The 27,632-nt window shown below is 44.3% G+C and overlaps 1 protein-coding gene across 2 annotated transcripts in view; it reads right to left on the reverse strand.

Annotated features, from left to right (window-relative positions):
* dtwd2 (DTW domain containing 2) overlaps positions 1-27,632 on the reverse strand; it is a 179,359-nt gene that overhangs the window by 74,932 nt on the left and 76,795 nt on the right. For both annotated transcript variants that reach the window (XM_067983004.1, XM_067983003.1), the window contains 2 exons: positions 20,426-20,516; positions 12,344-12,438 (listed from right to left, as the gene is read on the reverse strand). In XM_067983004.1, the coding sequence (XP_067839105.1) occupies positions 12,344-12,438; positions 20,426-20,516 (186 nt within the window). The remainder of the gene's footprint in view (positions 1-12,343; positions 12,439-20,425; positions 20,517-27,632) is intronic.

Consider the following 27,632-nt stretch of genomic DNA (forward strand, 5'->3'; position numbering starts at 1 on the left):
ATATCCGGTTAGAAATGGAACTGAGGGCTGCAGGTTAGGATAAGTAGAGATAGAGGTAATCAAATGCTGTGTGGAACATTATGGTTCTTGAGCTATTAAGTGGATACAAATGTTATGTCAAGAAAGGAAACTGATGAAGGATGTATAATGGAGGAAGTAAGGTTAGATATATCATTTGTAGATAAAATCAGATAGATAATGAAGGAGAAACTTTATTCGTGGCACTCCAATGACATAACTCCATCATCAAGTCCGTTCAACATTTGAATACTGCCAAATATGTGGAGACTGAACGCAAGATAAAAATTGTTATCTGATAGGTCATCTTTCTTTCTTACCTCCAACCTTCAAACTCTCTCTTCATCACAACCTTTCTCTATTTTATTGATACTGCTATAATCAGTGCTCCTCAAAACTTTGTTCTCTTGTTCTTTCTAATCTCCAAATACACCATCCTCCACGTCCTACGTCTCCCCCACTTCCTCACTATGCTAAATCAAGGCTCATCACACAGTGTCCTATTCAAGTTCTTTCCAAGTCATTCTTTCCTAGAATCTGAAAACTGTGGAACTCCTTGCTTCTTTTTTCCTCGTAACATTTTTGTGCTTTTAAAAACCCAAGTTTGCTGTGGCCTAATTACTAGGTCCCTAATTATGGCAGGGACATAAAATGGGTGGCAGCCGATCGGCCACCCATTGTACACAATGCCCGATTTTTCCTTACCATTTACTTCAAAAAAAGAAAAACCGGGCATGGTGTGTAACAGGTAGCCGATCCACTAGAGTCTGTTTTACACTAGCCGTAGTTGAAAGTTCCACTCACTCTTTCCTCATCTCTTATTCTTTTCAACCTCCTACAATGTGGGCCTTTATCTTAGTTTCTTAATTTAAGAAAAGGTCTTTACCATTGACAATCATGGGGATAAATCATGCCTTTTATGTGGGATCCCTCAATTTGCTACCACGTTTCCAAATTCTGTTCAATACATATCCTCTCGTGATACTTATTTGAGCATTTATGGACAATTGCAATAAAAAGTGCCAAAAGACTACAGTATGAACATTGTTTTTGAAATAGAATAAGAGCAAAGCAGATAATGAAGCAGTCCGTGCCCGCATGCAGCAAGACCTGGACAACATCCAGGCTTGAGCTGGTAAGTGGCAAGTAATATTCGCGCCAGACAAGTGCCAAGAGAGAATCTAACCACATCCCCGGACATTCAACGGTATTACCATCGCCAAATCCCCCACCATCCTGGGGTAACCATTGACCAGAAACCTAACTGGACCAGCCATATAAATACTGTGGCTACAAGAGCAGGTCAGAGGCTGGGTATTCTGCAGCGAGTGACTCACCTCCTGACTCCCCAAAGCCTTTCCACCATCTACAAGGCACAAGTCAGGAGTGTGATGGAATACTCTCCACTTGCCTGGATGAGTGCAGCTCCAACAACACCTAAGAAGCGCGACACTATCCAGGACAAAGCAGCCCGCTTGATTTACACCCCATCCACCACCTTAAACATTCACTCCCTCCACCACCAGCACACCATGGCTGCAGTGTGTACCATCTACAAGATGCACTGCAGCAACTTGTCAAGGCTTCTTCGACAGCACCTCCAAGCCCGCGACTTCTACCACCTAGAAGGACAAGGGCAGCAGACACATGGGAACAACACCACCTGTACATTCTCCTCCAAGTCACACACCATCCTGACTTGGAAATATATTGCCATTCCTTCATCGTCACTGAGTCAAAATCCTGGAACTCCCTACCTGAGAGCACTGTGGGAGAATCTTTACCACACAGACTGCAGCGGTTCAAGACGGCGGCTCACCACCATCTTCTGATGGGCAATTAATGCTGGCCTTGCCAGCGATGCCCACATCCCATGAATGAATTTTAAAAAATTCAGCACGTTTAATGTCCAAACAACATGGTGAAGCAATTTTTAAAAACCCAGAATGCTGGGGAGTGGAGCAAAGGCAATCATGGAGGATGGGGAGACAAAATTGAGCACATGAAGACAAAAGATTATCATATACAAACTGCATTTTTAGACAATACTTGAAGATAAAGCCATTGTGAGGCCTTAACTTGGTCAATTCCTTTATTATACAAGGGACATAAAGGGTGATACTGTGATCCCGTGTTCCCAGCGGGAAGTTACACACAACGTCAAGGGTATATGATTGAAATCTTTAAAATACTAAACAGATTAGATCCAAGTGGATAAGTTGTTTGAGCAAGTTAGGCAAGGAAGGATTAGAGGGCATTAGTAAAGTTACAAAAACACAGTTAGATTAAGTGCTAGGAAGTACTTCTTTTCGCAGAGTCGTCCTCCTGTGGAATAGGTTGCCAGTATGTGCAGTGAGTGTAACTTTGCTGCAGGCCTTTAAAGGGTAAGTTCCTACAAGTGGAAGAGCCCTTGAGTTATCGAAGATAGGTGAGTTAACAAGGACTAATGATATCAGTCACTGTGGTCTCCTGGAGCTTGCTTGATTGCCTTTGGGATAGGATAGGAGTTTTTTTGCCTCTCCTAGGAGATTGCATGACTGAGAGGGTAGGGAAGGAGTGGGGTTGATAGCGCATGTAGGTTGCACCATTTTTCTGTCTCTTTTTTCTCTCTCTCTTAATCCAATCTTTCTTTCCCTCTCTGTACCTGATTTGACATTGAATTCAATCATTCTAACTTACACTTCCTTCTCTTTTTTTAAATTTCAAAATGTACTTTATTCCGTAAAATTTAAAGATACATACGGTTTACACACAGTTCAAATAAAGAGCACAAAATGCAGCACAGGAGTTCAAAGCATTGCAGTACAGATCATATACACTATGATCTTATTGTTACAATTTTTAAAACATAGTACATATTTTCTAATACATTCTGTGCAATACAGGGTGGGATGACTTTATACGGTGGCCTTTCCCCATAGAGCCTTTGCATAGGTCACACTTCACTTCAGTGCGTCCCGCAGCACGTACTCCTTGGCCTTCGAGTGTGCCAGTCGGCAACACTCGGTCGTGGACAACTCCCTCATGGGCCAGCATGTTTCGGGCGGACCAAAGGGCCTCCTTCACCGAGTTGATGGTCTTCCAGCATCCTGTGTTACCGAACTGTTTGGGATGAATCGGGACAGATACCAATGCATCTCTCTCCACACCCTCTGTGCAAAGGGGCAGCCCATCAGGAGGTGGATGACAGTCTCCTCCCCGCCGCAGCCTCGAGGGCAACTTGTGGTGGCGCTGAGATTCCATGCGTGTTAGAAGGATCGCACTGGGAGGGCCTTTCTCACCACCATCCATGCTACATCCTGGTGCCTGTTGGTCAGTTCCGGCAACGAGATGTTCTGCCAAATGGCATCGAACGTCTGGTCGGGGAAGAAACCGAACTTACACTTCCTTCTCCGTCCTTGTGCTGTTAATTTCACAATCCTTCAATCTGAAAAATACAGTTGCTTGCCTTGTTCACTCAGATCCCAGATGCCCGGTTTCCCTCGCTGCGACGTTTCCATCTTGCACTTCCAGCAACTTGCGGCGTAAAATATCATCATGATCAAACAGGCAAGGGCAAATCTAACTAACAGCGGACGCCGTTCGTTGCCCTGCTTCAGCAAATTCTGGGCCACTGTTTTTTGAATGAGGCATTAAACTGAGGTCCAGTCAGCCCGCTCAAGTAACGTAAAAGATCTTGTGGTAATATTCAAAGAGGAGTAGAGAATTCTCCTGGGGACCTGATCAATATCCATTACACAACCAAAAACAACAAACACAGAATATTTGGTCATTTATTTAATTTCTCTTTGTGGAACTTTGCTGTGTGCAAATTGACTGCCACATGTGCCCACAAGACACCAGTGACTACATTTCACAACTAATTCTTTCATTGTGAAGCACTGAAAAGCATTAAATTATTGCAAGTGCTTTCTTTTTTTTTCAAAACAGTATCCCGTTTTTCTCCTAGGCGCTCTGCAGACCTCTGATCTGAACATTGACTTTAGCAACTTCCTAAAAGCATGTGTTGCTGCGGATGCACAGCGGGTCCTTTGCTATGTGGGAGATGGGGAGCAGGCTGACAGTTTGTGTATAGATCCTTTTGTCAGAACAAAGTTCTAGTGTAGGGGACCTGCACCCAGAGTGTGTGCCTGTCCTTTCATTCTTGGGGGCTGATGGGCTTGCTATGTATTTCCAACATTTTATGTTTTTATTTCAGATTTCCAGCATTAACACTTATGTTTCTTTTTATTCACGTGAATTCCATTTTTGAAGTTGCAGTACTGAGATATGAGTCTTAAAAGCAAATAGTACTGGGGTAGCATAGTAGAATAGCACAATATATCGAGAGATGAGGGTGCACTGTGACAAATGGATCTGGACTATTTAAAGAGCAACACTTTTCTACACCAGGGAACTGAGTAACATATCATCCCTATTTATTTTAATAAAGTTTCTTTTTTCTTTTCATATAAAATTCAGTGCTAGACAAATCCTGGTTTAAAGGAGAATTTTAACATAAGGACCAGTACAAGAAATGTTAAGCACTTACTCCCAAGATGATTTCCTGATATTTTTGGGGGTATGGCTAATTTAGTTTTTTTAAATAATCCTATTGACAGTGCTTCGCTTATAAATCTCTGATAAGTAGTTGCTTAAACATAGAGGTGACATATATACTAATCTTAAGAATTATCTTGGCTACTGCCAAAATTCACTTTACAGCTAATTGCTGCCCTAAAAATACAAAAATATTTTCCTTTTGAATGAAAAATTATTTATGGTGTAAGTAACCCAATAAAATGGCTGGATAGCCTCTTATATTCCTCCAAGGCTAAAAGTATGATGACAGAATGGTAGTAAACCTATTGTTTATTGCACATTTACTACCATGACAATCAGGAACAGGTAGCTGAGAGGTGGGTCCTGAGGGAGCAGGAATGCACAGATGCAGCTCTCTGAACAGACATAGTTCCGATATAGTATGCCCAGTACAAAAACAAACAGCTCTAAGCATTATTTTTATATAGCTCAGTCTCCTTGATGTATTCTTCAAAGACCCTTTGTCCCTTAGAAGGGAATTCTAAGAAGGCACTTTTGCATTTGGCATTTCCGTACTTCAGAATGCACTGGCTCATGTTTACATTGCAAAATCCAGCTCCCATTATCCTGCTGGTAGAATGTGGACCCACTTTTTTGTGCTTGGGTATCAGTCTCTTGTGATCTGAGCTACAGAAGCACTAAATGTAAAAGCTTGTGCAGTCTCCCCTGTAGGTCTGCCAATAACCCTGTAATCAGTTGTGTCTATTGAACAGGACCCTTTAGGCAGAAAATACATACACTTAGTTCGACTGCTTTTTTTGATATATACTAATGGCTTGGACTTGGATGTACAAGGCACAATTCCCAAATTTACAGATGACACAAAACTTGGAAGTGTATTAAACAGTGAGGAGGATACTAATAGACTTCAAGAGGACACAGACAGGCTGGTGGAATGAGCGGACACATGGCAGATGAAATTTAACGCAGAGAAGTGCGACATGATGCATTTTGGCAGGAAGACTGAGGCGAGGCAATATAAACTAAATGGTACAATTCTAAAGGGGGTGCAGGAACAGAGAGACCTGGGGGTGTATGTGCACCAATCTTTGAAGGTGGCAGGACAGTTGAGAAAACAGTTTAAAAAGCACACAGGATCCTGGGCTTTATAAACAGAGGCATAGAGTACAAAAGTAAGGAAGTTATGTTGAACCTTTATAAAACACTGGTTCGGCTACAGCTGGAGTATTGTGTCCAATTCTGGGCACCACACTTTAGGAAGGATGTGAAGGCCTTAGAGAGGATGCAGAAAGATTTACTAGAACGGTTCCAGAGATGAGGGACTTCAGTTACGTGAATAAACTGGAGAAGCTAGTATTGTTCTCCTTACAGCAGAGAAGATTAAGAGGAGCTTTGATAGAATTAAGGGGATTAGCATTTGTGAAAGTGGATAAATCACCAGGCCCCGATGAAATATATCCCAGGCTAGTAAGAGAAGCTCTGGAGGAAATAGCAGAAGCTCTAACCATCACTTTCCAATCCTCTCTGGCTACAGGTGTGGTACCGGAGGACTGGAGGACTGTTAACGTTGAACCGTTGTTTAAAAAGGGAGAAAGGGATAGACTGAGTAATTATAGGCCAGTTAGCCTAACCTCCATGGTGGGCAAATTATTGGAAACAATTCTGAGGGATACTATTAATCTCACGGCTTACCACCACCTTCTCAATGGCAATTAGGGATGGGCAATAAATGCTGGCCTTGTCAGCAATGCCCACATCCCATAAAAGAATTTTTTTTAAATTGTCATTTAGAAAGGCACGGATTAATCAAGGACAGTCAGCATGAATTTGTTAAGGGAAGGTCGTGTTTGACTAACTTGATTGAATTCTTTGAGGAGATAACAAGGAGGGTCAATGAGGGTAGCGCGTTTGATGTAGTCTACGTGGATTTTAGCAAGGCTTTTGACAAGGTCTCACGTAGCAGACTGGTCAAGAAAGTAAAAGCATATGGGATCCAAGGGAAAGTAGCAAGTTGGATTCAGAATTGGCTCAGTGGCAGGAAGCAAAGGGTAATGGTTGACGGGTGTTTATGCGACTGGAAGGCTTTTTCCAGTGGGGTTCCACAGGGCTCAGTCCGAGGTCCATTGCTTTTTGTAGGATATATCAATGATTTAGACTTAAATGTAGGGGGCATGATTAAGAAGTTTGCAGATGATGCAAAAGTTGGCTGTGTTGTTGATAGTGAAGAGGAAAGCTGTAGACTGCAGGAAGATATCAATGGACTGGTCAGGTGGGCAGAAAGGTGGCAAACGGAATCCAATCCGGAGAAGTGTGGGGAGGGCAAACAAGGCAAGGGAATACACAATAAATGGGAGGATACTGAGGGGTGTGGAGGTGCAGAGGGACCTTGGAGTGCATGTGCACAGATCCCTGAAGGTAGCAAGGCAGGTAGATAAGGTGGTTAAGAAGGCATACAGGATACTTTCCTTTATTAGCCGAGGTATAGAATATCAGAGCTGGGAGGTTATGCTGGAACTGTATAAAACACCAGTTAGGCCACAGCTAGAGTACTGCGTACAGTTCTGGTCACAGGAAAGATGTGATTGCATTAGAGACGGTACAGAGGAGATTTATGAGGATGTTGCCAAGACTGGAGAATTTTAGCTGTGAGGAAAGATTGGATAGTCTGGGGTTGTTTTCTTTGGAACAGAGGTGGCTGAGGGGAGATTTAATTGAGGTGTATAAAAATATGAGGAGCCTAGAGAGAGTGGATAGGAAGGACCTATTTCTCTTAGCAGAGGGGTCAGCAACCAGGGGCATAGATTTAAAGTAATAAGTAGAAGGATTAGAGGGGTGCTGAGGAACATTTGTTTTACCCAGAGGGTGGTAGGGGTCTGGAACTCACTGCCTGAAAGGGTGGTAGAGGCAGAAACATTTAAAAGGTGCTTGAATGTGCACTTGAAGTGCTGTAACCTACAAGGCTATAGACCAAGAGCTGGAAAGTAGGATTAGGCTGGCTAGCTCTTTTTCAGCTTGCACAGACACGATGGGCTGAATGGCCTCCTTCTGTGCCATAAATTTCTATGATTCCATGATAAAATTGTTCAAAATCATGAAGGGTTTAGATAAAGTAAATAAAGAGAAGCTTTTGGCAGAAGAGTCGAGAACCCAAGGACACAGATTTGAGGTGATTGGCAAAAGAACCAAAGGCGACATGAGGGAAATCTTTTTTACGCAGCAAACAGTTATGATCTGGAATGCGCTGCCTGAAAGGGTGGTGGAAGCAGATTCAATTGTGGTTTTCAAAAAGGAACTGGATAAATGTTTGAAGGGATAAAATTTGCAGGGCTATGGAGAAAGAGCAGGGGAATGGGGCTAACTGGATTGCTCTTACAAAGAGCTGGCACGGGCTCGATGGGCCAAATGGCCTCCTTCTGTGCTGTAATCATTCTATGATTCCATGATTCAAGAGCATCAGCAACAAACCACTAGGGTAGATTTGTAGTCTGTTAGGTTCTAGTCAGAGAAGGGACCTTGACTCTTACCCTGTATAACCATCCTCTTTTGAACAGTGAACTTTTGCCCATTTTTTGGTTCTTTCCTCATATGGAGACTTCCCATATTTCATCAGTAGAAGGAAAGTCAGTGACAAAAGAAGGACTCTCAATGCTCAGTCAACCTGTATCGATTTTAAACACACATGGTGGGGAGGGGAAAAAAGGCAACAACTAACCATTCTCACCTCATGCCCTCTCCAAGCTCACCTTGTCCATGAGACAAACCCACTGCTCTCTCGACCCTATTCCCACTAAACTGCTGACGACCCAACTTCCATTCCTGGCCCCCATGCTAGTTGATATTGTAAACGGTTCCCTCTCCTCAAGTACTGTCTGTCTTCCTTTCAAATCTGCAGTCATCACCCCCCTCCTCAAAAAACCTCTCTCCTTGAAAACCAACGCCCCATCTCCAATCTCCTTTTCCTCTCCTTGAACATGTCGCTTCCAAATCCATGCCCATCTTTCCCGCAACTCCATGTTTGAACGTCTCCAATCAGTTTTCCGACCCTGCCACAGAACTGAAACTGCACAATCAAAGTCACAAATGACATCCTATATGACTGTGACCGTGGTGCACGATCCCTCCTCATCCTTCGCGATCTGTCTGCAGCCTTTGACAGGGTTGACCACACCATCCTCCTCCAAAACCTCCCCTCCTTTGTCCAGCTGAGTGGGACTGCCCTTGCCTGGTTCCACTCTTACCTATCCAATCATAACTAGAGAATCTCCTGCAATGGCTTCTCTTCCTGCACCATTACCTCTGGAGTCCTCCTCCTATTTCTCATCTATATGCTGCCCTTTGGCCACATCATCTGAAGACATGATGCCAGGTTCCACATGCACGCTGATGACACCCGGCTCTACCTCACTACCACCTTTCTCGATCTTTCCGCTGCCTCTGTGTTGTCAGACTGTTTGTCCGACATCTAATCCTGGATGAGCTGCAAGTTCCTCCAATTAAACATTGGGAAGACCAAGGTCATTGTCTTTGTCCCCCGCTACAAACTCCGTTCCCTCGCCACCGATTCCATCCCCATCCCTGGCCATTGCCTCAAGCTGAACTAGACGATTCACAACCTCGGTGTCATATTTGACCCTGAGTTGAGCTTCCGACCTCATATCTAAAGACCACCAATTTCCACCTCTAACATTGCCCGATTCCGCCCCTCCCTCAGCTTATCTATTACTGAAACCCTCATCCGTGCATTTTCTACCTCTAGACATCACTATCCCAATGTTCTCCTAACCAGCCTCCATCTTCCACCCTGCATAAACTTGGGCTCATCCAAAATCCTGCTGCCCATATCTTAACCCACACCAAATCCTGCTCACCCATCACCCCTATACACTCCGACCTACATTGGCTCCCGGTCCCTTGATTTTAAAATTCTCATCCTCATGTTCAAATCGCTCCATGGCCTCGCCCCTTCCTATCTCTGTATTCTCCTCCAGCTCTAAAACCATCCGAGAACACTGCGTTCCTCCAACTCTGGCTTCTTGTGCATACCCCACTCCAGTCACTCCACCACAGGCAGCTGTGCCTTCAGCTGCATAGGTTGCAAGTTCTGGAATTACCTCCCTAAACCTCACCACGTCTCAACCTCTCTCGCTCTCTCTCTTTTAAGATCCTCCTTCAAACCTACCTCTTTGACCATTCATTCAGTTACACATCCTAATAGCTCCTTCTTCGGCTCGGTGTCAGTTTTTGCCTGACTACACTCCTGTTTGTTACTGTGGTACAATACATTTAACTGGAAACTTAGAGAATGATTGCTGGACTGACAGATAACAAGGCTGTACAAACGACAAAAGTCAAGCAAGATCTGTTCAACAATAAACTCCTCCTCCTAGTGCACTTAAAAACATATGGCCCTCATTCCAATGGGATTATGAATGGTGATAGATTGGCCATGTCACAATCAAAAGATACATCAGATAAGTATGACACTTGATTGCTCAGCCTTTTTATTCTCATTTAGGAATGGTCGTTTAATTAACTTTCTCCTATTTCATAGTCTTTTGGCAAAACGTGGCAAACAAATCGGTATACTTAACCAACTAACGTAAAGCTATGTAAAACATACTGCTCAGTACTCTGATATCTTACTAATTTAACTATTATGGCTCAATACCATTATCCCTTTCAAAAATCTATTACAATCCAATTCATTTTAAGGCCCCTTATTTGAGTATTTTGTATTTTTTTCAAGTTGTAAATGCTGAGGACTGTTTGGGGAGAGAGGGGTCACTAAGCGCAGCTGCAGGTGGGGATCAGTTAAGAAACATGGTTAAAGGCTCAAGAGTTTATCCTGTGAGTCGCTGAGCCATTCAGACCAGGAAGTTCCAAGTTCAATTCGCAGTCTGTGTGGAGTTAACTGAGCTCAGTGGGGGTAACGATAAAACTGCTTCAAATGGCCTAAGCACCCTGGTTTGAAGGAGAAATCAGACAGAGTTTTCGCTCCCGATTGCTATCAAGCAACATGCACACATAATTTACTAGAATCCTCATTGCAATTATATTGTTAATATATTGTCTGCTGTTCATGTGAGAAAAATGCAGAGCTGCTTTAGAGCTTCCAGGGCTGGATCAAGTTTAATTGGAAAAGGTACTAGTTCTCTGCCTCATTTATTTAAGTAGTACATGTGTTCAAATGATTTTATGTTATCCCGTGGTACTAATTTAATTTAATTTAATTTGGGCACATTTGATTGAGTGTATGTAAATCAGGCAGATTTTGGAACAGGCATTGATTTGTCTTTCAGCACTTCACAGTACCAGACCTCAAACATTTAAAAGACCTACGTGTTGAGCATGTTTAAATTGCTTCATTAGATTTATTCAGAACATCAGAACATGTGCAAACAGCCCTGGAAATTCCAAGAGAACTGTTGATGCATCACAGAACTGTTAGTACAGTATTTAATGACTGAAAATGCACCCAAAATTAGCATTTTAGTAAATTTAGATTTTGGATTTAGCATTCGAGAGTTTGAAATTTGGAACCTGCAAATTTTAAGACTGCAGCAGTAAGCAAGTGACTTTCCTAGCCCACCTGCAATATGGAGACAAACTCAGTGGTTAAGTCCACAAGTCCACCACCAGAAGTGGCTCGGTAGTATCACCACTGACCGAGCTGGCCAAGTCCTGATTGACATAGCTGCCAGACTGATACTGCGTCAGTTGGTGAGGGAATACCAATTTGTCGCAGACACGTTTGTCCAGGATAGCACTGGCAGAAGTGACAATTGCATAGTCCTTGTGAAGACAAAGTCTCATATCCACTGTGAGGACATCCTCCATCGTGTAGTGTGGCACTATACCGAACTAAGTGGGACATGCTAAGAATGGATCTAATTCCCTATGAGCAATGCCACAACAGATCTTCTAGTATTAAAAATAAGGATGAATCATTTCAAATTGGTCTGATTTGGAGTGATTCAGGAAAATTACAAACTGAATCTATCGTCAATAAACTGGATTCAAATAAGCTTGTCCATTAACAAAGAAGTTAGTTACATGGGGGCGTTTTTTCTTCTTCCTTACAATATTATCTCCTTAGAGTAGCCTGGCCCAGAAATACTCAAGAGGAGAATGAAGCGCTTCTCAGTTCAAGTAGGACAAACATAACAAAGTGAAAATCATCCTTGGCTAACAAATCCAAATTTGATGGAACTATAAAGATACTATAATTGACAGACCTGCAGATGCTATCTACTGTCACGTTTTTTTTAGGCTAATCCAAGTAGAAGCTATCATTCAAGTGGAATAATCCCCTACATCATAAAGGGGCTTCATCATTTTGATTCTCCTGTTGACAAACTGGGCAATACCTGTGGTATCTGAAGGTTGATGGAATGACAGATAATTGAGCATCAGTCTAGGTATAACCATTCTGTGCATTCCCAATTAGCAACTAACAAGCCAAAAATTTGAATATTTCATATGTTATAGGTTCCAGCTGTTGACATGGTGTGATTTACATTTTTTTTTATTATGCATTTTCCTTTTTAAAAAATTGCACTGCATCTATCCTTCTTCAATAGCCATCCGTAGGTAAGTATAAGGGAAATCCATTTCCCTGACAGTTGAGGAAGCCATCAATGGTATCCACTTTCCAAGGTGGCCTGGTAGCTAGATGTCCATGCTGTCCATTTCTCTGGTATTTTAGGAAATGACCTGTCCCTAGTATAATTTTCCTGAGGATCTTCTCAGAAGCCAACAAATAGAGAACAGAATATATTTTTACCTGTCCTCACTAAAACGTCGCCCAATAAAGACTTTGCATTTGTCAGATGGAAGGCAGGCAGCTAGCAGAGGCACAGTTCGTAGTACTCGACTCTCCTGATTGAACAAAAAATATACAGTGTTAGGAGTTTTTGGCCATTACACTAGAAAAAGCCTCACTATCAAATTTCTTATACACAAATCTGTTCCCCAGTACTGAGATCTTTGCAGCTTATGTTTTAATCTTCTGAACTTGAAATATGTATGGTCACAGAACCCTCTTGAAAACAAAGTTGGAGAGCTGAGTTGAGATTTCCTCCTTACTTTTAGCCCTTTTGCATCTCCCGAATTTCAATAAATCCTTCAGAACAAATCTGTCTCCAGCAATACTCCTCAAGGAAATTCCCTCTTCCAAGAATTGCCATTTACTGATTTATTGGTAGGTGGATATTATAGTTAAAAGGAAAATAATTAAATTAAGTCAACAACTTGCAACATTTCCACATCAACACAGTCCTCTGAGGAACAGAGAGCATGAAATTATATCCCACCATGATGTAGGCCATAGCTTGTTGGAGCACCAACATGCTGTGCCACTGCAGCAACTTTTGGAGATCTTTTGTGCTTTTAAGTTATTAATCTGTGCAAAAGCCAATCATAAACTTTTTTGCTGCTGATAGTATCAGCTAAAAAATATTTTTTTTGTCTTAAAATAAATAATCCATACACTAGAATGTATTAGATTAACCTGGCAGTAAAGATCCTCTCTCAGACTCGTAGTCCCAGTTTTGTTCATTCTTTCTGATAGATTAGTTTAGGATTTACAGATTCAGTCAAATAAATGAAATTATACTAACCTAGAGCTCGTTCTTAGTTTTGCTTCATATTCTGCGCATCATTCCACACATGAGAATAGTTACTTGGGTGGGCAGTGGAGAACGAGGATTTTAAAGGAGGAATGAGAGGGGTGGAACAAGGTGAGATGCTCAAAGGAGGAGAAGGTGCCAGAGGAGTAGGGGGACAGACCAAGGTGTGATTTGGTGATAAGGGTCACACCACCACCGCGGCGGTCTGGGTGGGGCAAGTGGTGGAAGATATAGCCAAGCAGAGAGGCTTCATTACGGGGGAAGGTGTCATCACCCATCAGCCAGGTTTCCGTCAAGGCCATGATGCCGATGCAGTCATCCACAACAAGCTTATAGATGGCAAGGGCCTTGTTCACAAGTGAATGGACATTCTGGAGGGAGATGTGGAGAGTGGCGGTGATAGCGGATTTGCTGGCAGAGTCCATAGGGCCAGCGCTGGGAGGGGTGAGTGGGACGGAAAGGAGATTGGCAAGATTAGCCCCCAGCGGGTGTGCTGGGCAGGAAAGTCGGCGAGAGAGTAAGATGGGGCAGTTGGGGTTGCTGCTCATAAGGAGGCAGTGACAAGTGCCGATGGGCCCTTCGGAGAATGCCAAGAGAGGCACAGAGGGAAGCTGCAGGCTTATCTAAGAGGGAGTCAATGCTAGGACGGTGGCAGGAGAGTAGAAAGGTCGAAGAGCGCTGAAGAGTTGGGATAGGGGTTTGGGAGGGCAGAGCACCCAAGAGGGGAGAAATCAAAGGAGGCATGACGACAGGAGAGAGGGGCATAGGAGGGATAAAGAGAAAAGGAAAAGGGGGGAAAGAAATGGGAAATAAAAGTGATGGACTCGGGTTTGGAGCGTGCAACCTAAATGCGCATGCGAATGGACACAGGAAAACTCAAGTTACATAGGCATGATTACATAGCAAGATTAGGATAGATATGTCCTGGTGATAAATGGGGAATAGAGAGGAGACAATAGGAGGGAGTCCAAAGATAAAGTCAGCGGTCCCATGGTGGGATAAAGTTGACGTTGTCAGGGTGGAGTCAGCTTGGAACATTGATGTATTAATGTCCAAGTTCGGAGACAGGTGTGGAGGGCGAGTGAGTCCAGAAGCCATTTGAAGGGAGAGTATCGGAGGACGCACTACTGGAAGTATATCCGTGGGAATGAAGAGCCAGAAGGTGTGCAGAATCCATCGCAGAGCAGAAAAACGATGGTGAAGTTGGAGGGCACTATAAGAACCAGGAGCGGCGGAGAAATGGACTACGTCCCAGGAGAGTGAATTTCTGGCCAGAAACCACACTAGCAAAATAAAACTAAAAAATCAATAGGACAGTCATAAGCTCAGCAGGTAACAGCAGTGGTGGGGGATGGGCTGTAGACTAGACAAAGTTACCTTAAAACTCACCCGAGCACAACGCAACGCCATCAACGCTCTCAAGACCAACCGCAACATCGTCATCAAACCAGCGGACAAAGGAGGAGCCATCGTCATACAGAACAGAACGGACTATTGCAAAGAAGCATACCGACAACTGGACAACCAGGAACACTACAGACGGTTATCCGCAGATCCGACCAAAGGACACAACCACCAGCTCAACAAACTGATCAAGACCTTCGATCCAGACCTTCAAAGCATCCTACGCACTCTCATCCCACGTACTCCCCGCGTGGGAGACTTCTACTGCCTCCCAAAGATACACAAAGCCAACACACCCGGACGTCCTATCGTATCAAGCAACGGAACCCTGTGTGAGAACCTCTCTGGATACATCGAGGGCATCCTGAAACCCATCGTACAGGGAACCCCCAGCTTCTGTCGCGACACTACAGACTTCCTACAAAAACTCAGTACCCACGGACCAGTTGAACCAGGATCACTTCTCACCACGATGGATGTCTCGGCACTCTACACCAGTATCCCCCACGATGACGGCATCGCTGCGACAGCATCAATACTCAACACCAACAACAGCCAATCTCCAGACGCCATCCTACAACTCATCCGCTTCATCCTGGATCACAATGTCTTCACCTTCGATAACCAGTTCTTTACCCAAACACACGGAACAGCCATGGGGACCAAATTTGCACCCCAATACGCCAACATTTTCATGCACAGGTTCGGGCACGACTTCTTCACTGCACAGGACCTCCAACCAACGCTATACACCAGATACATCTACGACATTTTCTTCCTATGGACCCACGACGAAGAATCACTAAAGAGGCTACACGATAACATCAACAAGTTCCATCCCACCATCAAGCTCACCATGGACTACTCCTCAGAATCAGTTTCTTTCTTGAAAACACGAATTTCCATCAAAGACGGGCACCTCAGCACCTCACTCCACCGCAAGCCCATGGACAACCTCACGATGCTCCACTTTTCCAGCTTCCACCCTAACCACGTCAAAGAGGCCATCCCCTATGGACAGGCCCTGCGAATACACAGGGTCTGCTCAGACGAGGAGGAACGCGATGGACACCTACAGACGCTGAAAGACGCCCTAGTAAGAACGGGATATGACGCTCGACTCATCGATCGACAGTTCCGACGGGCCACAGCGAAAAATTGCATAGACCTCCTCAGAAGACTAACACGGGACGCATCCAACAGAGTACCCTTCGTCGTCCAGTACTTCCCCGGAGCAGAGAAACTACGCAATGTTCTCCGCAGCCTTCAACATGTCATCAATGACGACGAACACCTCGCTGTGGCCATCCCCACGCCTCCACTACTCGCCTTTAAACAGCCACCCAACCTCAAACAGACCATCATTCGCAGCAAATTATCCAGCTTTCAGGAGAACAGCGTCCACGACACCACACAACCCTGCAAGACATGCCAGATCATCGACACAGATACCACCATCACACGAGAGGACACCACCCACCAGGTGCATGGTTCATACTCCTGTGTCTCGGCCAACGTGGTCTACCTCATACGTTGCAGGAAAGGATGCCCCAGAGCATGGTACATTGGCGAGACCATGCAGACACTGCGACAACGGATGAACGGACACCGTGCAACAATCGCCAGACAGGAGGGTTCCCTCCCAGTCGGGGAACACTTCAGCAGTCATGGACATTCATCCACCGACCTTCGGGTAAGCGTACTCCAAGGCGGCCTTCGAAACACACGACAACGCAAAATCGTCGAGCAGAAATTGATAGCCAAGTTCCGCACCCATGAGGACGGCCTCAACCGGGATCTTGGGTTCATGTCACGCTACACGTAACCCCACCAGCGAACAAAAGCTATCTGTTTTTAATATAACGGGTCATTTGCTGGCTTTCTCTGCCTTCCGGATGTTTCTGCCTCTCTCTCTCGGTTTTTTTTTCCTGTTTGTTTTTTTTTTGTTGAATGTATATTCGGGGGTTCTGTAGGTAACACCTCTCTGTCTGAACACGGTGATTGCCTTGGCAACGGGCAGTTGCAAAGACTGTCTGTAATCACGATGTATTGTTCTGTGATTTATAAATGTGTAGGCTTCGAGGAGTTCCTGACATTTACCTGAGGAAGGAGGAAGCCTCCGAAAGCTTGTAAATTTCAAATAAAATCGTTGGACTATAACTTGGTGTTGTAAAATTGTTTACAATTAAAACTTAAGCAACTGAATAGCTGATCTGATTCTCAGCAGCTGAGTCTTACAGTGTAATCCAGTGGAGTAGCGTAGTCTTGATGGCAGAGAAGTTCAGGAATTTGAAAGCTAAATTTGAGCAAAGATCCAGTGCTCACTGATGAAAACAAAGAGCAGGCATGATCGGGGGATGGGCAGTGGGCCCAGGTAACTTTAGACTTGAAGCTTGAATTTGTAGTTAGCACTAAGATGCCCTCACTATTACAGCCAGGGGAACCTAAAAAGTGGAAAAAAGCAGACTGGGGGAGAAAGGACAAAGGATGGCAACCTTGGGAGCTGGGATGGCAACCAAACGGTGGCCAAGGATAACGTTGCATGGCAAAGGAGCACCCTTGGGAGCTGCCCAGAAGCCACCTTGATTCACACTCAAGGCCCGAAGTTCTGGAATTCCCTCCCGAAACCTCTCCACCTTTCTACCTCTCTCTCCTCCTTTAAGACACTCCTTAAAACGTACCTCTTTAACCAAGCTTTTGGTCACCTATTCTAATATCTCCTTACGTGGCTTGGTGTCAAATTTTGTTTGATAACATTCCTGTGAAGTGCCTTGGGATATCTTACTACGTTAAATGCAAGTTGTTGTTGTTTTCTTCCACAAAATCTCCTATATCTATGCCATCTAATTTATGTAAGTAAGCAGAACACTGCAGAATACAAATTTCTTCACAATCTGCACCCATACAGCTCTATTACCAATCAAAACATACACCTGCAACATAACATTATTATTTTACTCTCTCTTAATGAGGAAATCTTCATTGGTGAGACCGCACCTGGAATACTGCATACAGTTTTGGTGTCCATACTTAAGAAAAGACATACTTGCTCTCGAGGCAGTACAAAGAAGGTTCCCTCGGTTAATCCCGGGGATGAGGGGGCGGACATATGAGGAGAGGTTGAGTAGATTGGGACTCTACACATTGGAGTTCAGATGAATGAGAGGCGATCTTATTGAAACATATAAGATTGTGAAGGGGCTTGATCGGGTGGATGCGGTAAGGATGTTCCCAAGGATGGGTGAAACTAGAACTAGGGGGCATAATCTTAGAATAAGGGGCTGCTCTTTCAAAACTGAGATGAGGAGAAACTTCTTCACTCAGAGGGTAGTAGGTCTGTGGAATTTGCTGCCCCAGGAAGCTGTGGAAGCTACATCATTAAATAAATTTAAAACAGAAACAGACAGTTTTCTAGAAGTAAAGGGAATTAGGGGTTACGGGGAGCGGGCAGGAAATTGGACATGAATTTAGATTTGAGGTTAGGATCAGATCAGCCATGATCTTATTGAATGGCGGAGCAGGCTCGAGGGGCCGATTGGCCTACTCCTGCTCCTATTTCTTATGTTCTTATTATCATGAAATGCTGCACTGACTAACTTTGCCAAGAACTCATGTGCATTTGCTACTAATGATATTTAACAGAGTGATTCTGACTGCTCTTACCTGGAGAATTGTTCATATAGTATACATACTTGGTTATGATTTCATGCTTACGATTTTTCGCTTAGGACTGTGTTGTTGTGGTAAATATTACAAGTTATTGACATAATTTTCTTTTTAACTACCTCATACCAACACCACAGTATCCACCTACCGGTAAATTAGTAAATTGCAATTCTTGGAAGGGAGAATACAAGGAGTAGATGCCACAACTAATTGGAAGCCAGACACAAAACATGATGTGATGAGTAATTCTGAAGAGTTCTGAAACGTTAACTTATCTGTTCCGTCCACAGATTCTGACTGAACTACTGATATCATTGGTACTCGACTGCAGTTTTAACTCGACTGCCTAAGCGGGAAGCCGCAGTGAGTTGCCCGTCAGGCCAACCCAGGAAGGAAGTAGGTCGAGGCAGAAGAGGCCCAAAAAGGTAAGTTTTTTTAAAAAAAATTATTTTCCTTGTGTGGCCAGGAGGAGCAAGAGTGTTCTTCTGAGCCGCACAAGTTTCGGCCTCCACTGCCAAAGACTTGTGCCCCCTTTCCCAATCATGAGGCCCCTGCAAAATGGCCCCAACAGTTAAAATCTGGGCCTTGGATCAAATAAGTTTATTTTTACAGCTTTATTCACTTGTCCTCCCAAATTTAAGGATTAATGTATCTGAACCTCTAAGTTTCTCTGCTATTCTATTCCTTTTAAAAGTTTTACCATTTAGTGTGTATTTCCTCTCATTCTCTCTCCCAAAATGCCACAGATCTCCACATCTCTATGCCCAATCTACTATTCTGCCCATTTACTCCTGAAGTTGCTTACAGTGCTCCTCACAGTTAACCACTCTTCCTATTTTTATGTCATCTGCAAATGTTGATATTGTGCCCCCACACCTTAACCTATATCATTCATATATATTTAGTAGAGTAATGGTCCTAAAACTGACACCAGGGGCCACCACTGTTTACATTTGTAAACAGATCTGTGGTGGCAAGTGGTGGAGCACCAATGTGCGGCACCAGACACCACAGCAGTGCAAGTTTGATGTCCAAATCTGCAGAGTTTCTGGTCTCAACCATGTTGCTCAAGGACGAGCCGAGGTCAGGACGTCCTTGTCCCTATGGGGAAGGGAACAGTTGGACACAAAAGTCTCTAAAGCACCACTGTTGTGTGCATTAAAATGGGAGAGTAAACTGAAAAGCTTGTTGGTGCTCCAATGTGCTATACCAAAAAGTTGTAGGGTGTGTGTTAATATCCATGGCATATTCCAAAACAGAAGTCAGATGCTTCTGCTCAGGAAGGAAGAGAGGGAACAGAGGAACACCTCAAAGTGCTATTGCTCACCTTTTGACAATATGACGAGCATCGTTGACAGAAGCTTACAAATTGATCACCTGGCTGCCCCTTCAGCTAAATTTGATCAAGCTGGAACACATATTGACCATTGGAAGAGCAGTGCCGGCAGACCATACAAGTAGGTCACCTGACTGCCCCCCCCACCGCCCCCATCTTCTTGGCCAAGCTTGATCCCGCTGGAACACGCCGAAGGCGAAGAACACTGTGGCTTGATGATTCTTCATCACAGGGTACCACTCCCCGCTCCTTGAAGCCTAAAAAGCAATCTTTCTTCAATGATGCATGGTCAACGCCAAACATAAATGGTTTGCTGCCAGATTTTATGCCATATAGTTAACCCAGGATGATTTCAGGATAATATTTATCCAGCTATTTTACCGCACTTAATATTTTTTCAAACTATCCTGACTTCAAAGACTTATTTTTTGTTATTAATTAAATCATGCTGCTCCTTTAATGGTTTGATAAACCAGACACCTTTAATACATCATGATACATTTGGTCCCTAAACAATTGACTCAAGAAAATTAAACAATGTCAAATGCCTGGAAAGGGAAATGACATTGAAGGTCACTGCAGCAGGTTTCAGAGCAGCAGAGATAACGATACTTTATTGTGATGGGTGTGAGCAAATGTATCTGGCAACGGATGGGGAACCAGCTACTGACAAGTTTACACATTTTGTAATAACTACACCCCAAGTACAGCTTAGAGAGGCTTGTGGAAATCACGGCTGATTCATATGATATGATTTCCTCTTGCCCTTTCCCATAGTCCTATTCCTGTTAGATGGCTGCTGATTTATGCCTCTTCCCATAGCCTTACTCACCTCTGCAGGATGCTGAACTATATACAGGCATGTGGAGACATTCAGTGGATGAACTGGTAGGAATGGGCAGAGGCAAACCTTCTGAGGACGGCTGCAATGAGAAAGACACATGTTAGCCAATATGTACAACATAAAATTCAAACAGGAGAAATAATTGTTAACACCTAGCTGCAGAAACATTACAGCTATCTATTTATATAACTTTCTGAGAGCACCCATCACATCCAGATACTACACTTAGTTCAGCTGTGATTTGGTGTTCCATATAATCTTTAAAATAAAAAGCATTGAAAGAAACGTAGGTAATTCCAGCTGCTTTTCTGACATTGAGATAACCCAGAGGGGTCATTACGCTCACAGAAGGAACCAAGCATCTGTAAATCAAGTGAAACTTCCAACAACAACAATTCACATATAACTGACCTCAGGACCTATTTAGAGAACTTCACCACGAGGAGTACCTGAGCAGTAGTATTAAAGGGACAGGCCAGGCTAGCAGTGAAACATTACAGCCGAGCTCCAGGCCCCAAACTATGTGTGAGTAATGCCATAGGAGATCAATTTGTATTTACATGATAAAATTAAAGAAAGAATTTGCATTTATATAGCACCTTTCACATACTCAAGACGCCCCAAAGCGCTTTGCAGCCAATAAAATACTTTTGAAGCATAGTCATTGTTGTAATGTGGGCAAACATGGTAGTCAATTTGCGCACAAGATCCCATAAGCAGCAATGAGGTAAGTGATCAGATAATCTGTTTTAGTGGCATTGGTTGAGAGATAATTTTGACCAGGATACCAGAAAATCTCATCTGCTCTTCTTCAAATGGTGCCATGGGATCTTGCACGTCCACATAACGCCTCACCTAAAAGATAGCACCTCTGACAGTGCAGCACTTCCTCAGTACTGCACTGAAGTGTCAGTGCAGATTACTGTGCTCAAGACTTTGGAGTGAAATTTGAACCCATAACCCAAGAGTGCTTTCAATGAACCAAGGCTGATAAATCAGCATCTGGCTTTTTGAAAAAAACAAGGAAAGAAGGGACAAAAGTGTCACTAACTGAGCCATAGATACCTGGTTGATTTATTTATCATCAGTATGGTGGGAACAAACAGAATGATGCAAGACACATTCAGGGACACTGCCCCACCTGCTGTGTAATTCAATGCCAAGTTTTTCTCTGAAAATTATCACTCTTAGAAGGAAATTGGTTTTCCCTCCATTTTGTGTTGCATTTCAAATTATCTGTCTTGACAAGTGTGAAATTATAATGGTCAACTTGTGTCGTCTCAGGCCTTCTTTGATTGCTTGTTGTTTTACATCTGAGCAATTTAGTTGTGCCTGCAGATGTAATAATCTTAACCTACCAAGAACATTACCAAACTCCTGATCATATAGGTTGCAATCTAGGTAAATCGACACACAAATCAGCTACCTAAATTGCAAGTGATTCAGAGGAGTGAAGATGGTTATACAAGAAACTTTATTCAATGCAACACCATTATTGATAATACCAGTTTTTTTTTCCTCTTTTTTTTACAACATGGAAACAGGCCCTTCGGCCCAACATGTCCATGTCGCCCAGTTTATACCACTAAGCTAGTCCCAATTGCCTGCACTTGGTCCATATCCCTATATACCCATCTTACCCATGTAACTGTCCAAATGCTTTTTAAAAGACAAAATTGTACCCGCCTCTACTACTGCCTCTGGCAGCTCGTTCCAGACACTCACCACCCTTTGAGTGAAAGAATTGCCCCTCTGGACCCTTTTGTATCTCTCCCCTCTCACCTTAAATCTATGCCCCCTTGTTATAGACTCCCCTACCTTCGGGAAAATATTTTGACTATCTACCTTATCTATGCCCCTCATTATTTTATAGACTTCTATAAGATCACCCCTAAACCTCCTACTCTCCAGGGAAAAAAGTTTCAGTCTATCCAACCTCTCCCTATAAGTCAAACCATCAAGTCCCGGTAGCATCCTAGTAAATCTTTTCTGCACTCTTTCTAGTTTAATAATATCCTTTCTATAATAGGGTGACCAGAACTGTACACAGTATTCCAAGTGTGGCCTTACTAATGTCTTGTACAACTTCAACAAGACATCCCAACTCCTGTATTCAATGTTCTGACCAATGAAACCAAGCATGCTGAATGCCTTCTTCACCACCCTATCCACCGGTGACTGCACTTTCAAGGAGCTATGAACCTGCACTCCTAGATCACTTTGTTCTATAACTCTCCCCAACGCCTTACCATTAACGGAGTAGGTCCTGGCCCGATTCGATCTAACAAAATGCATCACCTCACATTTATCTAAATTAAACTCCATCTGCCATTCATCAGCCCACTGGCCCAATTTATCAAGATCCCGTTGCAATCCTAGATAACCTTCTTCACTGTCCACAATGCCACCAATCTTGGTGTCATCTGCAAACTTACAAACCATGCCTCCTAAATTCTCATCCAAATCAGTAATATAAATAACAAATAACAGCGGTCCCAGCACCGATCCCTGAGGCACACCGCTGGTCACAGGCCTCCAGTTTGAAAAACAACCCTCTACAACCACCCTCTGTCTTCTGTCGTCAATCCAATTTTGTATCCAATTGGCTACCTCACCTTGGATCCCGTGAGATTTAACCTTATGTAACAACCTACCGTGCGGTAACCTTGTCAAAGGCTTTGCTAAAGTCCATGTAGACCACGTCTACTGCACAGCCCTCATCTATCTTCTTGGTTACCCCTTCAAAAAACTCAATCAAATTCGTGAGACATGATTTTCCTCTCACAGAACCATGCTGACTGTTCCTAATCAGTCCCTGCCTCTCCAAATGCCTGTAGATCCTGTCCCTCAGAATACCCTCTCACAACTTACCCACTACAGATGTCAGGCTCACTGGTCTGTAGTTCCCAGGCTTTTCCCTGCCGCCCTTCTTAAACAAAGGCACAACATTTGCTACCCTTCAATCTTCAGGCAGCTCACCCGTAGCTGTCGATGATTCAAATATCTCTGCTAGGGGACCCGCAATTTCCTCCCTAACCTCCCATAACGTCCTGGGATACATTTCATCAGGTCCCGGAGATTTATCTACCTTGATGCGCGTTAAGACTTCCAGCACCTCCCTCTCTGTAATATGCACACTCCTCAAGACATCACTATTTATTTCCCCAAGTTCCCTAACATCCATGCCTTTCTCAACCGTAAATACTGATGTGAAATATTCATTTAGGATCTCACCCATCTCTTGTGGTTCCGCACATAGATGACCTTGTTGATTCTTAAGAGGCCCTACTCTCTCCCTAGTTACTCTTTTGCCCTTTATGTATTTGTAGAAGCTCTTTGGATTCTCCTTTGCCTTATCTGCCAAAGCAATCTCATGTCCCCTTTTTGCCCTCCTGATTTCACTCTTAACTCTACTCCGGCAATCTCTATACTCTTCAAGGGATCCACTTGATCCCAGCTGCCTATGCATGTCATATGCCTCCTCCTTCTTTTTGACTAGGGCCACAATCTCCCGAGTCATCCGAGGTTCCCTACTTCTACCAGCCTTGCCCTTCACTTTATAAGGAATGTGCTTACCCTGAACCCTGGTTAACACACTTTTGAAAGCCTCCCACTTACCAGACGTCCCTTTGCCTGCCAACAGACTCTCCCAATCGACTTCTGAAAGTTCCTGTCCAATACCATCAAAATTGGCCTTTCCCCAATTTAGAATTTTAACTTTTGGGCCAGACCTATCATTCTCCATAGCTATCTTAAAACGAATGGAATTATGATCACTGGTCCCAAAGTGATCCCTCACGAACACTTCTGTCACCTGCCCTTCCTTATTTCCCAAGAGGAGGTCAAGTTTTGCCCCCTCTCCAGTCGGGCCATCCACATACTGAATGAGAAATTCCTCCTGAATACACTCAACAAATTTCTCTCCATCCAAGCCCCTAATGCTATGGCTGTCCCAGTCAATGTTGGGAAAGTTAAAATCCCCCACGATTACCACCCTATTTTTCTTGCAGCTGTCTGTAATCTCCTTACATATTTGCTCCTCAATTTCCCGTTGACTATTTGGGGGTCTGTAGTACAATCCTATCAAAGTGATCTCTCCCTTCTTATTTTTCAGTTCTACCCATATAGACTCAGTGGGCGAACCCTTGGATATATCCCCTCTCACTACTGCCGTGATGTTCTCCCTAATCAAGAACGCAACTCCCCCTCCTCTCTTACCTCCTGCTCTATCTTTCCTATAGCATCTGTACCCTGGAACATTGAGCTGCCAGTCCTGCCCCTCCCTTAGCCATGTTTCAGTAATAGCTATAACATCCCAGTCCCATGTACCCATCCATGCCCTGAGTTCATCTGCCTTGCCCATCAGACTTCTTGCATTGAAATAAATGCAGTTTAATCTGGACTTCCCTTGGTCTTTGCCCTGCTTTCTCAGACCATCTGTCCGGTCATGTTTTGTACACTCTCCCTTACTGCCTTTTGTTTCTGTCACCACTTTACTTCCCACTGACTTCCTGCATCGGTTCCCATCCCCCTGCCACATTAGTTTAAACCCTCCCCAACAGCACTAGCAAACACTACCCCTAGGACATTGGTTCCAGTCCTGCCCAGATGCAGGCCGCCCAATTTGTACTGGTCCCACCTCCCCCAGAACCGGTTCCAATGGCCCAGGAATTTGAATCCCTCCCTCTTGCACCATCTCTCAAGCCACGTATTCATCCTAGCTATCCTGTCATTCCTACTCTGACTTGCCCATGGCACTGGTAGCAATCCTCAGATTACTACCTTTGAGGTCCTACTTTTTAGTTTAACTCCTAACTCCCTAAATTCAGCTTGTAGAACCTCATCCCGTTTTTTACCTATATCGTTGGTACCTATATGCACCACGACAACTGGCTGTTCACCCTCCCCCTCCAGAATGTCCTACAGCCGCTCCGAGACATCCCTGACCCTTGCACCAGGGAGGCAACATACCATCCTGGAGTCTCGGTTGCGTCCACAGAAACGCCTGTCTATTCCCCTTACAATCGAGTCCCCTATCACTATAGCTCTGCCACTCTTTTTCCTGCCCTCCTGTGCAGCAGAGCCAGGCACGGTGCCATGAACCTGGCCGCTGTCACCTTCCCCTGGTGAGCCATCTCCCCCAACAGCATCCAAAATGGTATACCTGTTTGAGAGGGGGATAGCCACAGGGGACCCCTGCACTACCTGCCTGCACCTCTTACTCTGCCTGGTGGTCACCCATTCACTTCCTGCCTGTACACCCTTTACCTGCGGTGTGACCAACTCGCTAAACGTGCTATCCACGAGTTTCTCTGCATCGCGGATGCTCCACAGTGAATCCACCCGCAGCTCCAGCTCCGAGATACGATCGGTCAGTAGCTGCAGGTGGACACACTTCCTGCACACATGGTCGGCAGGGACACTGGTAGTGTCCATGACTTCCCACATCTTGCAGGAGGGGCATATCACAGGTGCGAGGTCTGCTGCCATGACTTGCCTTAACTTAGTTACCCCTTTTAAATTACGTTGAAATTAGAAAATGTTAACTATACTAGGGACCTAGGTTCACTCAAAAAAAACACTACCTGCTATAAAACCTGCAGACCTTAAGTTTAGTTAATTAGTTCATTATAAATGTGGTTATGTTACCTGGTTTTATTGTAACTTAGCCCACAGTTCCAAGAAAAAGAAATACTCACCACCAACCACCCACCTGCTTTATCTGTGACGTCACCCTATGATTTTTTTTGATCAGAACCCGGTTGGTCCGCTCTCGCTCTACGCTGTTTTTATCCCCGCTCCGCTCTCACTGTTTCCTGCCGCTCTGGTCCGCTCTCGCTCTGCGCTGCTTTTATCCCCGCTCCGCTCTCGCTGTTTCCCGCCGCTCTGGTCCGCTCTCGCTCTGCGCTGCTTTTATCCCCGCTCCGCTCTCACTGTTTCCCGCCGCTCTGGTGAGCTCTCACTCTGCGCTGTTTTTATCCCCGCTCCGCTCTCACTGTTTCCCGCCGCTCTGGTGAGCTCTCGCTCTGCGCTGTTTTTATCCCCGCTCCGCTCTCGCTGTTTCCCGCCGCTCTGGTGAGCTCTCGCTCTGCGCTGTTTTTATCCCCGCTCCGCTCTCACTGTTTCCCGCTGCTCTGGTGAGCTCTCGCTCTGCGCTGTTTTTATCCCCGCTCCGCTCTCACTGTTTCCCGCCGCTCTGGTGAGCTCTCGCTCTGCGCTGTTTTTATCCCCGCTCCGCTCTCGCTGTTACCCGCCGCTCTGGTGAGCTCTCGCTCTGCGCTGTTTTTATCCCCGCTCCGCTCTCGCTGTTACCCGCCGCTCTGGTGAGCTCTCGCTCTGCGCTGTTTTTATCCCCGCTCCGCTCTCGCTGTTACCCGCCGCTCTGGTGAGCTCTCGCTCTGCGCTGTTTTTATCCCCGCTCCGCTCTCGCTGTTTCCCGCCGCTCTGGTGAGCTCTCGCTCTGCGCTGTTTTTATCCCCGCTCCGCTCTCGCTGTTTCCCGCCGCTCTGGTGAGCTCTCGCTCTGCGCTGTTTTTATCCCCGCTCCGCTCTTGCTGTTACCCGCCGCTGTGTTCATTTACAGATTGCTACCACCCATCCCAAGTAGTTTGCTCCAGCCAAATAATTTTTTCAGATTTTTAAAAATAAATATCAAACAAAAGAGGGAACTAAAACATCTGAAATCTGTTCCAAATGAACAGCATAAACTTATTGGCCTCAGCATAAACAGCAAAGGTCAGCCTGTAATGCTGACGCATCTATGTTGACAGATAAGGATTTGGCAATATTAATTAAAACAAACAAAAGTCTGCATATGTACAAGTTCAAAATGTTTGCCAGATGTAAAGTAATCATTGCCTATTGTATTCTTCAAACTGAAATTTTGATTTTCTTTTTGTATTAATATTTGGAGGAAGTATGAAATGGAAAGTTGACATTTTCTAAACATCTAAAGTTACTAAAAAAAATAATTTTGCTTTAAATTTTAATGTTTGTTTAAAGACTTTCCTCATTGATTCTTTAAAAATTTACAGCAGTATCCAAAAATTTAATTATTACATTATATAGAATTACATAGAAATTATGACATGGAAACAGACCATTTGGCCCATGTTAGTGTTTATACACCATGCGAGCAGTGGTCCTAATCCCATTTACCCACCTATTGCCATATCCCTATATTCCCCCTTTTCTTC

The sequence above is a fragment of the Heptranchias perlo genome, chromosome 4, assembly GCF_035084215.1.
Source record: "Heptranchias perlo isolate sHepPer1 chromosome 4, sHepPer1.hap1, whole genome shotgun sequence".
NCBI classification, from domain to species: Eukaryota; Metazoa; Chordata; class Chondrichthyes; order Hexanchiformes; family Hexanchidae; genus Heptranchias; species Heptranchias perlo.